This window comes from Stegodyphus dumicola, chromosome 4, assembly GCF_044657685.1.
Source record: "Stegodyphus dumicola isolate Sdum_Otavi_A_Nest chromosome 4, ASM4465768v1".
NCBI lineage: Eukaryota > Metazoa > Arthropoda > Arachnida > Araneae > Eresidae > Stegodyphus > Stegodyphus dumicola.
The window spans coordinates 153,097,733-153,112,134 of NC_140771.1; the positions used below are offsets into that span (position 1 = coordinate 153,097,733).

Sequence of the window (14,402 nt, forward strand, 5' to 3'; positions counted from 1 at the left end):
TGAGTCCAGGTTCTTGCAAACACTGCATCTACGTGTAGAGGAAGAAGTCAGCCCTGCTCACTCAATATCATTTAGTGACATGCATTATTGTATGGAATGTTGTTGCATATGATACCTAGTCTCCTGCACGTAACTCTGATCAGCCAACATAACATTGACAAAATTCTGCAGCCTATAATAGTACTCATCTTGTCAGGCCTTGCAAGGACTATTTTTCAGTATGGTAATGCTTGTTTGCATGCTGCACAAGTTGCTGCAAATTTTCACCACAACATGGCAACCTTACTGTGTTACCCGGTCATTCAGCTTCATGTTATTTGCAGCATGATTAACCCCTGGAAAAAGGAATGGCCCAGACCAATTTTTGCATTTCAATTTTGTTTGCACTGAGCCATATCATTCTTGTTAATAAAAAATATTTAGTGGTTTACCATTAAGATCAATAGGTTTTGACATGTTCAGATGTAAACAGAGTTTGTAATTACACTGTAGTTACATAATATTAATTTGTAAGTGTAAATGTATATATTTTCTTCTTCTATACTGTATGAGACTTCTGTTTCTATACTGTGAGTTCGACTGTGTGAAAGAGTACATTTTTAACCTTCCAGCATGCGCATATGAGCAAAATTTATGACAAATTCTGTTTTTAATGCACCTTCTTCGCATATCAAAGCTGAGACGTCTGAAGGTCATTTCTATTCCTCCTTTCTACCCTTTCCCACATCATGGAATGTGCCAACAGGAAGTCATTTGACTTTTCTTTATTTGGGGGAGGGGGCTTTTGTGCTACGTGGCAGATTTTTCATAAAAGTTACGAAACGCGCATGGTCATGGGTGAAAATTCGGAAAAAAATTTTTTCTCAAATATTTTGTAATTTTGTGTTATTAATTGCCGTGTATTATTTTAACTTGAATTTGTATACATTTGGCTCTTAATTTTTATATCGGTTTTCATGGCAAAAAAATATTTGCAACCAGCTGATTTTGCTTGCATTCTTCAAGAATTATCAGATGAAGAAAAGGAAGACAAGGAAACCTTTGCATGGGAGAACAATAGCGATTTCTATTCCTTATTTTCTTTTATTTCTATTTTTTAGAAGTAAATAAAAATATTAAAGTTAGTTTAAAGTGCATTTTATAACCGGTAAGAAGTAAATTTCCTTACAGAAGTAAGTTATGCTTAACTTACTTTTTTTCCTACAAATGTGAGAAAGTGTGATTTCCTTTTTTATATGTCTATACTTGCCTTTGATGAATATTAAAATTAGCTTCGATTTTAAAATATAATTATTAAATAATAAATTTAAAATATTATATAATGAAATACATCATTGCATTTCCATCTCACTAAGATAAGAACTTAAAAATGATTTACTTATATTTGAATGTGATATCATTTGTATTTTACAAAAATAAGGTTAATATTTTATTTCTTAACAAATTTATTATCAATATTCACTCATTTCTGTCATTTTTCATGCCAAAAACGAAATAACGGATGTCATAAAAAATACGACGCGTGCTTGCTGGAAGGTTAAACAACATTTTATTCTAAAAGGAATTAAATGCTATACTTTTTTCCCTGCATTCAGAAAGTTCTTTTTGAATGAAATGTTTTCACATTGTTAATTATACAAGTTTTTCATTAATTATATTAGAAAGAAGTTTTAGCCTCTTTCTAAAAGTACTTTGTCAAATATGAAATGATTTTCAGCTTTCTGAGGTATCTTTGAAATCAAAAATCATATTCACTCCATAATTAACACTCTGGTTGGTTTATTTAAAATAAGAACACCTTTTATTTTAATAATTAAATGTGTTAAATATTGCTCTTGATTTGTGATTTACATATATGTTCTATGAGGATTTCGGGAAGGGATAGAGGGGAAAGTTTTAAATATTTTTAAGACATGTAAATGAGTTATTATAAAATGTAAAGAAATAATTCTTTAAATATTTATAAAAAAATTTCTTCTGACCTTTATATTCAACAATACACATTCTAAAAATTGTACTCCCTTAAGCATATATCTCAAATACTGTGCTTTCCAACACCTTGTAGAAGACTGTTTTCCAGTATAAATAATTCTTGCTCAAATAGTGTATAAATACATTTGTCTATAGAATTTAAATTTATGTTTACAATGTTAAGGTCATTATATGATAAATTTAATTACAAGATTTCTTTGCAGTTTATGAATGAATAAATCCTTTATTTCCATATGTATTTATAAGTAATTTAATTAATGTTTACATGTTTAGTTAAAGGAAAATACACATTTTTAAAACCAACATGGATAAATACTCATATATATTTAACATTTTTCATTTTTAGCATGTGCATATCTTTCTTTTCTGTGCATTTACTATATTTTTCCACTAAAGTAATTACTATAATTTAGTATATAGTATATATCAGCCCTTGTCCTCTACTTTTACACTATAATTACCTAAGAAATACGTGTAAGAAAATTACTTGCATTATTTCTGATATAAACTCAGCGGGGTATATTTCATGTAAAGTAGTAATAGTATATCTGACGAGTAATATGGGCCCTTCTAGTGGCTGAATGGCTAAGACAGATGTTTGGAGTTCTATCCAGGTTCAGTTCAGAACAGGATGGCTGTAGTGTTGATTTTCATAGTTTTCCCTATGAATGATATAAATAGGAGCCAGTTTCCATTAGTCCTCCACAAAGGCATCCCTTCCCTTAGGCAGATAGCTCTCACTTGCTTTGCCATATTTAAATAACCTAACTTAACCTATGTGTCAAATAAATATTTTAAAATGTATAATTCTATAATTACATTAAAGTTCAAGTTGCAAACTTTTTACTTAAAACACGTTTCTGTATACATTCATTATCAAATTCAAATTTTCCAGTAAATATATTTTGGCAGAGTATTTAATACATCACTTAGTAATTTTACTCAATAATTCTCTGAGAATATAATAAATATTCTCAGAGATTTTCAGTCTACCTATTTCACATTTAAACATTAACCTCACTGTCATAAGATCACAATCTTGATTGCCTTACTCTTCATACCAACTTTGCTTCATTTTTTTGGAACATTTAAAACAAGTAGTTGATCTAAATTCACAAACATCTGAAACTTCCAAAATGTCAAGTATGCTATCAAGGACTTTGAAATAATTATACAAAATTTCATGTGTATAAACTGTTTAGTTATAAAGATATTGAGCTTTAAAATATCTTATATTTTTTAGATATTTTGGCATTTTAGAGGTAACTGACTCCTAAAGGTATTTAATAATCCGTACACATAATATTAACCTTTGGTTGAAATCTATATTTTAGTAGTCTCCAGTAGCTTAAAATTTTGTAAAGCAAATTAATAATCAAAATTGTTTTTGGAAGTTGTCAAAAAATTATTAAGATATGATTTTATGTACAAGGGCTATTAAACTATGCAAACTTGAATTACCCATCCTGCAATAAATGTTTTGGGCAGAAATGTCCCTACTTTCAATTTAAGCAAAATTGTCATGTGTGGAAGTGCCTGTAAGCCACTGTCAAAGTAACATGTGCTGGATGTAAATAAAAGTGCCATACCCCCCCCCCCTTAGATTATCAAAATTTAGCAGCACTGCATCAGCCATGCTAGAAAGATGGTGTCTCCTTCTATTCCTTCCTCTGTGGGTTAATACCAGCTTCAGCCACCTTAAAACATGTCTGCCTGGCAGTGCAATTACACCAAAATCTGTCAGAATAGCATTACATGTTTTTATGGCCATGACAGACTGCATTTCTAAATGCATCAATGCCCGAGATGGCCCTGAAACATATTAATTTGTAATGCCTGTAGGCCACTTTTACTTCAATAAATTATATTACTGACTCTCTAGTCGTTCATTTTCCTCATTTTCTTCCCCATGTTTCTGATCAGTTTCATCAAAATTCAGTGCTTTTTCATGGTGTGAACTTGTTTTTGTTTGGCTGTAGATATATGACATCAGATTGGTTGCTGGATTTCATTTGACAGTAGATCTAACAAACCATTTAAGTGGTGTCTTATTTTCTCCTTAAAAGAAACATTCATTAATTTTTGGTATTTCTATTGTTATAATGTGAAATAATTAGTATTTATTTGTGATAGAATATCTTTACCATTAAATATCAAAAGTAAGCATATGTTATAGTTTATTTTATTAATAATTAGGTGGTGCTGCTACATTGATTGAAGAAGAAATATTATGGGAATCAAAGCAACTTGGAGCTCATTCACCTCATGTTCTTCTTAACACATTGATGTATTTTAACACCAAGTATTTTAAACTGAAAACTGTCGAAGATCATGCACGTTTTTCATTTACTCATGTTACCAAACACTGGAAGAAATCAACTTCTAAAGGAGGGACTCGTAATGTTCTTCTTCGTTACTATCCACCACTTATTAAAGGTATGTAAATAAAATGTTGATTTGCTAATAATTAAATATTTTAGGCAATTAAGTTTAGTTTTTCATGTTTTCTGTGAATATTCAGAGCATATTAGAATAGTTTGATCTGAAAAACCTTATTCAGTTTAACTGTATGAATATTCAATTTAATTCATAGAACAGCAGAGCCTTAGCTATAATACACCAGTTAATTAAAATAAGAATTATAATAATTGATTTATCAAATTCGTAATAGTCATTGTCAAAAAGGATTTTACTGTGTTCATGTAGTTTAGATTATTAAAATGATTTCCAAACCAGTGGGAAAAAATTATTTTTATTGAAAATAATTTGATTGTATTTTAAGTAAAATTTAGTTTTTATATTTTAGCTGTAAAATTTAATATTGAAATGTTTAAATTTTGCTGATATTTTTGAAAGGATTATGTTGTTGCAGGTTGTATTTCTTTAAAATAGTACTCTCTGATCTGGCATTTGCCTTGATTAAGTATGCTTTGTTGCCGCTGTTTTGCTAATGAAACTCATATCAATTGCAATTCATTCCTGCAAAACTGAAATTTAGCTTTAGGAATTGGTTTAGTCATAATATCAGTTGCAACCATTTGCTCTGTTGAAAGATAAGCAAGTTTTACTATTCCTTTGTTATTCAAGTCGCGTATATGATGAACTTTTGTATCAATATGTTTTGTGCGTGAACTGAATTTTTCAGATTCTACAAGTCTTATAGTAGACTGATTATCTTCAAATACCTTTATCGGTAGAGTTTGGGGTAGATTGAAATCTTCTGTTAATTTTAATAGCCATAATAGTTCTTGCGTAGCTTGCGATAGTGCAACATATTCAGCTTCTGCTGAGGATAAAGAAACACAAGTTTGTTTTCTTGAAAACCATGAAATACAGTTTCTTCCTAATAAAATAACACTTCCTGATGTAGATTTTCTACCTTCAATATCTTGTCCCCAATCAGCATCTGAATAAACTGTAATATTAGGTTCTTCACTCGACGAAATTTGTAAGGAGAGATTCTTTGTCGTGTTTAAGTATCTAATGATTCTTTTAACAGCATTCCAGTCCTTTTGACGTGGATTATTACACCTTCTGCTGAGTATGTGAGTTGAAGCTGTGATATCTGGTCTTGTGATAGATGATATATACAAAAGACTTCCAATAGCTTGGCGAAATTTATCATTTGAAGTTAGGAGATTTTCTTCCTTGTTTAGCTTATAATAGTTTGTTTCCATTGGTGTGCTAGCGGGTTTTGCTTCTTCAAGTTGAAATTGCTTGACAAGTTGATTTATTTTATTTTTCTGGGATAAGAGATAACTTCCATCTTCCTTGCGATTTATTTCCATGCCTAAGAAATATTTAGACTTACCAAGATGCGTTATTTGGTAATGTTTCTTTAAATCATTAATGGTTTGAAGAATTAGTCCTTCTTCTGTAGAACTTATTAGGATGTCATCAACATACACTATTAAATTAATTCTTTTGTCACGAACCACTTTTGTGAAAATACACGGATCTGCTTTGCTTTGACTGAACCCAAGATTCTTCAATGTATTTTCAATTTCTGCATTCCAGCACCTAGCTGCTTGTTTGAGACCATAAATCGACTTCTGTAATTTACAAACTTTATGTCTTTCTTCCGGAACCATGGATCCTTCTGGTTGTTCCATATATATTTCTTCATTTAAGTTGCCATACAAAAAAGCTGTTTTAAAAAGCTGTTTTAATATCTAGTTGATGTACCTTGGCATTATTATACGCTGCCCATGCTAAGAAAACTCTTATCGTAGTGCGTTTCACTACTGGTGAAAACGTTTCATCATAACCACTGCCGTATTTTTGAGTCAATTCTTTGGCTACTAAGCGTGCTTTGTATTTTATATTTTTACCAGTTTCATCATATTTTGTCTTAAACACCCATTTGCTGCCTACTGCATGTTTTCCTGGTGGTAATTCTGTAAGTGTATAGGTTTCATTTTCTTTTAGAGAATGTACTTCTTCTTGCATAGCCTTGATCCAAGCTTCTTGTTCACGTTTTGGTAAATTTAGAATTTCTTCAAAGCTTTCTGGATCTTTATTTTTAGGTAAGATTGATTTTTCGTCTTCTGCTTTATAAGAGAATCTTTCCGGTGGGACCCCTTTGGTTGATCTGCTAGAAACCCTTCTTTCTACATTTTCTTTACATTTAATTAACTCTTCAGAACTTTCTGAATCTTCTGTAAAATCACCGCCAAGAGATGTTTCTTCATTATTTTCTTCATCTTCTTAAGAGTTATTGAAGTGAATTAATTCTAAATCTTCAGCATTATTTTCTGCATGTTTGTCAGATAAAGACGCGTTTTCTGCAAATTTAACAGTTCTACTTACTATTATTTTCCTTCCACCTACATAAATCCTGTATGCCATACTTCGTGAATCGTATCCTACGAATATTCCTTCTTCAGCTTTGTTGTCGATTTAACGCCGTTTTTGTTTGTTCACATAATAAAATGCTTTACAGCCAAATACTCGTAAGTGACTTAAGTTTGGTTTTCTACCATTCCACAATTCATATGGTTTTCTATCTGTGGCTTTAGTTGGTAACCTATTTTGAAGATATGCGGCAGTAGCTGCTGCTTCAGCCCAGAATCCTTTCAGTAATTTAGAGTTTATTAGCATAGCTTTTGTCATTTCTATTAAAGAGCGATTTTTCCTTTCTGCGACACTGTTCTGTGCCAGACAATAAGGAACCGAAGTTTGGTGAAAAATGCCGAGTTTCTTTAAATAATTTTCAGTACTTTCGTTACAGTATTCTGTATCGTTGTCGGATCTGAGAACCTTTATTTTCTTTCTAAATTTATTTGTTGTCGATGCAACATACTGTTTAAGTTTGTCGAATACTTCATCTTTTGAAGTAATAAAATAAATTTGAGTATAACGCGAATAGTCATCAATAGAAGTTACGAAATATCTTTTCCCTCCTAAGCTGTTGACTTCAATTGGCCCTCACACATCTGTGTGCACTAAATCCAGTGGATTTTTAGATCTAAAACTAGTTTTGAGATAAGGTTTTTCAGTTAGTTTCGCTTTTACACAAGTAGAACATTCCACACTATGAGTGCATTTGCCAAGTTTAATGCCGTCTGCCAAATCATTTTTCTCAAGTGTTTTTATGGCATCTATATTTCTGTGGCCTAATCTTTGATGCCATTTTATTATACAGTTCGTATTAGAACATGAAACATCATTAGCTAAGTATGTTTTCTCGTCAATTGAGTTTACGGTCAATTTATATAAATCTTGCTGAGCATTGCCGTCGGCTACGAGTATATTGTTACGCTTTATGTAACACTTATTACTATCAAATGTAACAATGCAACCTTTATTCGTAACAGATTGAACAGAAAGTAAATTACTATCTGAACCTGGTACATACAATATATTTTCTAATTTTATTTGTGTAACCTCTGACCCTTTAAGTTTCGAACTTTAAAATAGCTTTCACCAATACCATAAGAATTTAATTTAGAACCATTGGCTACAGTTACTATTTGTTTAAACTGAGAGAAAAAATTCTTATTACTCGTCATATGAGTTGAGGCTCCTGAGTTAATAACCCATTCTTGCGTTAGTGTGTTTTCATGTTTATTTTCAACTTTTAGAACTTGATTTAACTGAATCTGCAAATTTTCAGTTTCAATACTTTTAAAATACTTATTTTCTTTAAGTTTTGTTATGTTTTCTACTCTTTGCGTGTTTGCTATTTGGCATGCATTACTTTTATAATTTTGAGAATAATTTCTTATTTTACTGTTTTTTACATCTATTTTCGGGGAAGTTCTAGCATTGCATTTTAAATGAAAACAGTCATTTATCGTATGGTTATTTCTCTTACAATAATTACAATATTGTGTACTATACTTTGATTTATTTTCGCTTTTACTTTTTAAAGCAACTGAATCGTAGTTTTGTGCTTTCTTAGTTTCCACACGTCTACAATACTCATCTATTAAATTGTTTTTAACATATTCTAGCGACAATTCAGCTTCCGATTTACTTTCTATTGCAGTTATTAAGGAGCTGTATGAATTTGGTAAAGAACATAATAATACTGCTATTAAGTTATTTTCTTTAATTTCTTCACCTATACTACGCAGCTTTTCAGCTAATTCTAGTACTCCTTTGATATGTTCCTGCATTTTAGAACTTTCATTATATCTAATGGAATATAGTTTTCTAAGAAGAAATAACTTATTTGTTAAATTTACATGTTCATGGACACATTTTAACTTTTGCCAAACTTCTTTTGCAGATTTACTATGTAAAACATGGATAATTTGCGAATCCGAAATGTCTAGACATATTAAAGCTTTAGCTTTACGATCATTCTTTAACCAAATATCGGTATCAGTTTCCGGTTTTTCTTCGAATACAACATCATTTAAACCTTCTTTTATTAGAAGTTGTTCTATTTTAAATTTCCACACTGAATAATTTTCATCTGTTAACTTTTCTATACAAATTGATTCTTTTAGAATAGACATTATTATTTGTTACAATTATTCTTATAAACTTTGTAACTAGTATTTTCAACAAGGAGTTTTAATACTTTATGCCCCTGGAATCTTACAACATTACAAAATTTCAGTTTATCAGTCTTATAATCTTTTGTTAGTTGTGCATTAGCACTGAAGGCGTAATGAGTACGTTTCCTCAAGCACAGAATTAAAGAATCATAAGTCAAAAATTTTAACTACGAAATCTTTATTTAATAAAATAGGATAATTCTGCTTAACTTAAGCATAACAATGAAGTAATAATCTTCACAGACATTAAAATTGAAGTATTCAAAAGAATAACTTACATAGAATCATCATCAGTACTAAATATCATCAGGCTTACCTATATTAGGCAATAAAAAAAAGGAGAAACACGAATATACTTTGCCATCGTACCTGAAAGAGAAGAAAGTACTACTGGATTAGACCTTTGGCCAGGTACAAGTAGCTAGGGTGAAAAAATGAAATATACTGCATTGCACACGAACTTTACTTTCTCTCACTAATATATATCTTGGCGCACGTTCGTTTCGTATGCCTTTCGAGTTTCATCATGCAAAATACCTTAAATTTATGCTAACAATTAGTGTTATCTGCTAACATCTTACCATAGCACTTAGGCTTCAAAATCTGTTTACACCACAATGAGGTATTTTAACTTTTACATTTCTTTTATTCAGCTATAATTATTGCTGCACAAGTTGCTAGTTAAGAGACCAAACGGTGTGTATGATGATGACAGAGAGAAACCTAGAAAAATGGATGAGCATTTATAATGATGAACTAATTTATCAGCCAACTAATCAAATAATTGTGGAGATGCTTGAACGATATAAGACGAAAGAACGTTATAGTAAAGAAAGTAGAAAAAAATAACTTATATGGAAGAAATATTTTCCTTTGATAAATATAGTCCAAGTAAAATTAGCCATTTCAAAGAAGCACAGTAAATTTAAATAATTTTTAAAAAAATTAGGGAAAAATTCTGCATTGGTTGAAGCAAGTTATATTGCAATATTATGTGGAGAAGATTTGTCATATTAATGCTAAGGCCAATTGCAATGTAGAAAATCTGTTTCTTTGCTATTCCTTTTTGCCCTTATGTAGTAATAGTACCTATGCCTACTGACATGAAGACACTAATAGTGTGTATTAGTGTAGTTTTTAATCTTGAAATACAGATTATTCTGCTTTGTATTATGATTATTCTGTATGCTATTCTGTCTTTGGTTTCACTGTAATACAGAAAAAAGTCCGAAATCCAGACTCGTCAGGACTTCGGCGATTCCAGATTTGGAATTTTTCTGGATATTAGATCATTAGTTTAAAGCTTGTAAGGTGGCATGTAGAAATTATAAAATTTGAAATTTGAAATCGTGATTTATGAAATAATGAAGAATTTATGATCTGTAGGGTAACAAAATGTGCACCAAAAAAAAGATTAATATTTGTTTACTTTATTAAACATTTCTTTCAATGTAAGTTGTTTATTGCTTATGGTAATATTTTATCTTTAATTCTGAAATAATTTCTTATTTAATTACAAAGTTCCATTGTTCAAGTCCTGTAATTGCTGTGTCAAGAATTCCGATTGACTTGTCAATCGAAAATTTTTCATTTTCAGTAACCTCTGTGTCACTTTCTACACTATCAGTAGCAGTATTTTCTGGATCTAGAATCATACTACAGATTTCACAGTCCATTAATTGATTGATAATTGGGACATTATCATTGCAATGAAAAACTTCTGTCATATCATCTTCATTTATTATAGCTTCTCCCCATTTCTTTTTTAAAAACCCATTAATTGAAGAATTTAACCTTTGGTTTGCGATATCCGAAAACCTTCACATTCGCGGCTATCATATTCATCAAACCTACCATAAAATATACCAGGTGGCCATAAATTATGCCAAGCATTTTTTAAAGTATCTGGAGACACATCTTTCTGCGATCTTGCGATGCTCAACAAAGCAGTTTTTATGCTAAAATATTTTTTAAATTCTTGAATGGTCTTGGATATTCAAGAAATTTAACATGGATTTTAAAAATGCTACTTTATTTTTGCATTTTAGCACAGGCACCATTCCAATATCCACAGGCTGAATGATTGACATACAGTTTATAGGAAAGAATAATGCGGATACATAATCTTTCACTAAAGCTTTAAGTGAGGTATGAGCCAAAAAGTTGTCTACAATCAGGACAATTTTGCCTTATCAAGTAAACCAACCGAATTCTGTCGAGCCTCGAGTATCAAATGATTTTCAAACCAATCATACATTAACGCCTGTGTGATTCGTGTTCTTTTATTCGCACGATATATAACGGGAAACATTTTACTCCTATAAATGCTCGAGGTCATGTATTTTTCCCCATTACGAAAAGTTTACACTTGTGTGTTCCTGCCGCATTTGCGCATGCTAAAATTGCTAGTCTCGCTTTGGAATATCTGACACAAGTTGGAGCTTTTTCTGTAGAGGTTGCCAAGGTATTTTGTGGTGCATATTGCCAGAAAAGACCAGTTTCATCAGCACTGTAAATTTATTCTTGAGATAACTTTTAACTATTAATGAGTTCTGTGGATTCACCTGCAAATCGTTCAGCAGCTGAAGTTTCTTTACCTGAAATTCTTAATTGACTTATACCGTGGCGATTTTTAAATTTGTTTAACCAACCTGTCGAATATGTGCACTTAAATATTAAGTTTAATTCTTAGTGAAATATTTTAGCTTGTGTCATTAATTAGTATTTTACCTGTCAATGGCACAGCCTTGGTGCAACGCTGTGTGACCCATTCAATTATCACTTTGTCATGATCATCACTTTCAGCATAACGAATAATTTTTCTGTTATTCATTGAAAGCAGGGTGTGGGAATCGACAAAAAATTAAAAAAGTTCCTTTTTCTGTTTTCTTATGTCATATTCAATTGACTTTCCAATGCCATACTCCTCGCATAGTTTTGACATGGCTATACCTTTATTCATTTCTTGCAGCAATTCCATTTTTTGTTTAATGGACGTTGCAAAAATGCTTTCACTTTGTAGATCCTGTTGAACTTCCAGAATTTGAAATTCTTTTTGACATGATCGAAAGTTGAAACTTTAATTTTCATCAACTTGCTGTAATAGAAACAGCCTGAAAAATATAATTAAGCTTGATCAAATCATAAAGTTAAGGAATAGCACAATCTGCTATATTGGCTGAAGTTCCTTGGAATCAGTAAAGTATAATTTTAGCCTAGTTTAATAGAGTCCACCATACATTATTGGGTATGTATCATGAGATTGCCGACGAAACACAAATTGTTCAGCTAAATTTTGTCTTTCTTCTATTGTGCACTAATTGATTCTATTAGTTTAGTTATTTATTATATTTATGTCTATTTCTTACACATGCTTAGCTGAATCCTGAATAAATAAATTCTCACATATACTTAAGACTTATCGAGGGCAGGCGTTACATATTTTGCTCCCTGATGCAGTCCCTGCGGGTCCTAAATTCTGCTACCAAGCGCCTCCCTAAGTCCTAAATCCCCCCCCCCCCAAATTTTTGATCCCAGTGATTTCCCTAAATTCTAAAAATGTTTTCATCCTTTAATTTTATTGATCAATGCTTCTCTAAATTCTAAAAATCATGTCTTCTCTAAATTCTGCCGCCCGGTGCAGCCATACACGTTTTGCGCCGTTTCTGGGTTTATGTGAAAAACATCACTCATTCTTAATTCAAATAGCATTAAATGTATTTTTTGGCCTATAAGTTTCATTAACAAAATCTAATTTTAACATATGGAAACAAATTTTTGTTGAACTTTCCCTCGTCAATATTTCTTAACGCATTTAACTCATATCTGTAATTATTGCCTAGCATAATAAAGTCAACATAAAGGGTTACCATAATTCTCTGCACTAATATTAAAAAAATTGTTTGAGCATAGCTGCATGAGTCATTACTCAAGTTGCTATGTGTTAATGAGCACCTGGTGATGAAAGCAAAATATAATAAATAATGATTTGTCAAGTTGGCGTCAGGGAAATAAAATATTAGTGGGTGTAAAATCAACAATTTTTCTACTTAGAATGTTTCAGTTTGAGATGTATACTGAGCAGATACGCAGCTGCCAAATTATTGATCACACAAATTTATGCTAAATTATTATTTCTTCAATAACGAGGTATTTATTCAGTGCTCGTTAGTTCTTTCTTCTTATTTTCGAAGTTTTATTTTCGTTAGTCCACATGTTTTATCTACAGGGGGAGTCAAATGTGCATGCGTAAAGCATTTAAAAATATACATATATATTGGCAGTTTTTAGCTTTGCAATGTAGATCATTCTGCATATTGGACATTTAGATCTTGGACTTTGTACTATATTTGTGCAGGGTTACTTTAGGTTTTGATTTCTGCTTTTGATATTTCTGATTGTTTGACAATGACCAAATCTCAGAGTTTTGGGATTTAAAGTAAAACCTGTATAAAGGCAATAAAAAATGAAAATAGTAAGTTTTTAAATTAATGTATTTTGTAGTTAATAACTTGAAATTCATTTCAATTAAGGTTCAATTCTTAATTTCAATTCTTCATAAAATAAACTTCCACTATCAAATGTTGAGTCTCTGAATAAAGTGAATTTTTCAGTTTTCCATGCATGCCAACTTTGGTATGTCATGGTTAAAATGCATTTTGTTTCCCATTACAATATAAATTTATCAGTGAGTATAAATGCCGGCTCACTTTTCGAATTTTTACCGGCAAATATTACCACTCTGTGTTATATTTAAAGAAATTAAATAATGAAGAATTTGCATAAATGTATGCATGTTTCTCTCATTGTGGTACCTAGAGCCATCAAATTCTGAATAATGTAATCTTCCACCAAATATAGGCATCTGGAAGCCCTAATTTGGAATTTGAAATTTGTTTATCGATTTGATATTTTGTAACACTTCAATGAATTTTTGATTAAAAAATTATGATTATTAAAATGATTTCAAAGCAGACAATGGCAAAACTACAGGAAAAAAAAAATTTTATCTCCAGTCCGCGAGACTATTGCAAATTCTAAAGACATGCTCATTTTAAGATTATCTTGCAATATTGCTGTTGAATTGAATTTTATGGTTTAACCCTCTCGCTGCGCATTCCACGGGCAACGTAAATGTAGCAAAATTTGCGCAACCCACAATTTCTACGGAGATGAATTTGAATGATATTTTGACTCTAATATTTTTGTTTATATTTTTTTCTAACTGCAGCTTCTGAGTAATATTACACAAGCTTCAAGCAAATGTAATCATTTTCTTTAGTCTGTAGGTTTTTTTTTTTTATTATTCATTATATATTCATATTATTATTATCTATGTTTTGTGACAGTTTATATTTCAGAGAATGGCAATATTATGTTGTTGTTCTTCTTTTTAGAGAGTTA

The 14,402-nt window shown here is 30.9% G+C and overlaps 1 protein-coding gene across 4 annotated transcripts in view; it reads left to right on the top strand.

Moving 5' to 3' along the window:
- Positions 1-14,402, top strand: part of woc (zinc finger protein without children) — a 257,267-nt gene that overhangs the window by 226,893 nt on the left and 15,972 nt on the right. For 3 of the 4 annotated variants that reach the window (XM_085815607.1, XM_085815608.1, XM_085815609.1), the window contains exon 18: positions 4,189-4,428. In XM_085815607.1, coding sequence (XP_085671733.1) covers positions 4,189-4,428 — 240 coding nt within the window. Of the gene's footprint in view, positions 1-4,188; positions 4,429-14,402 lie in introns of those variants that run through there. The other variant, XM_085815611.1, reaches the window with a different exon arrangement.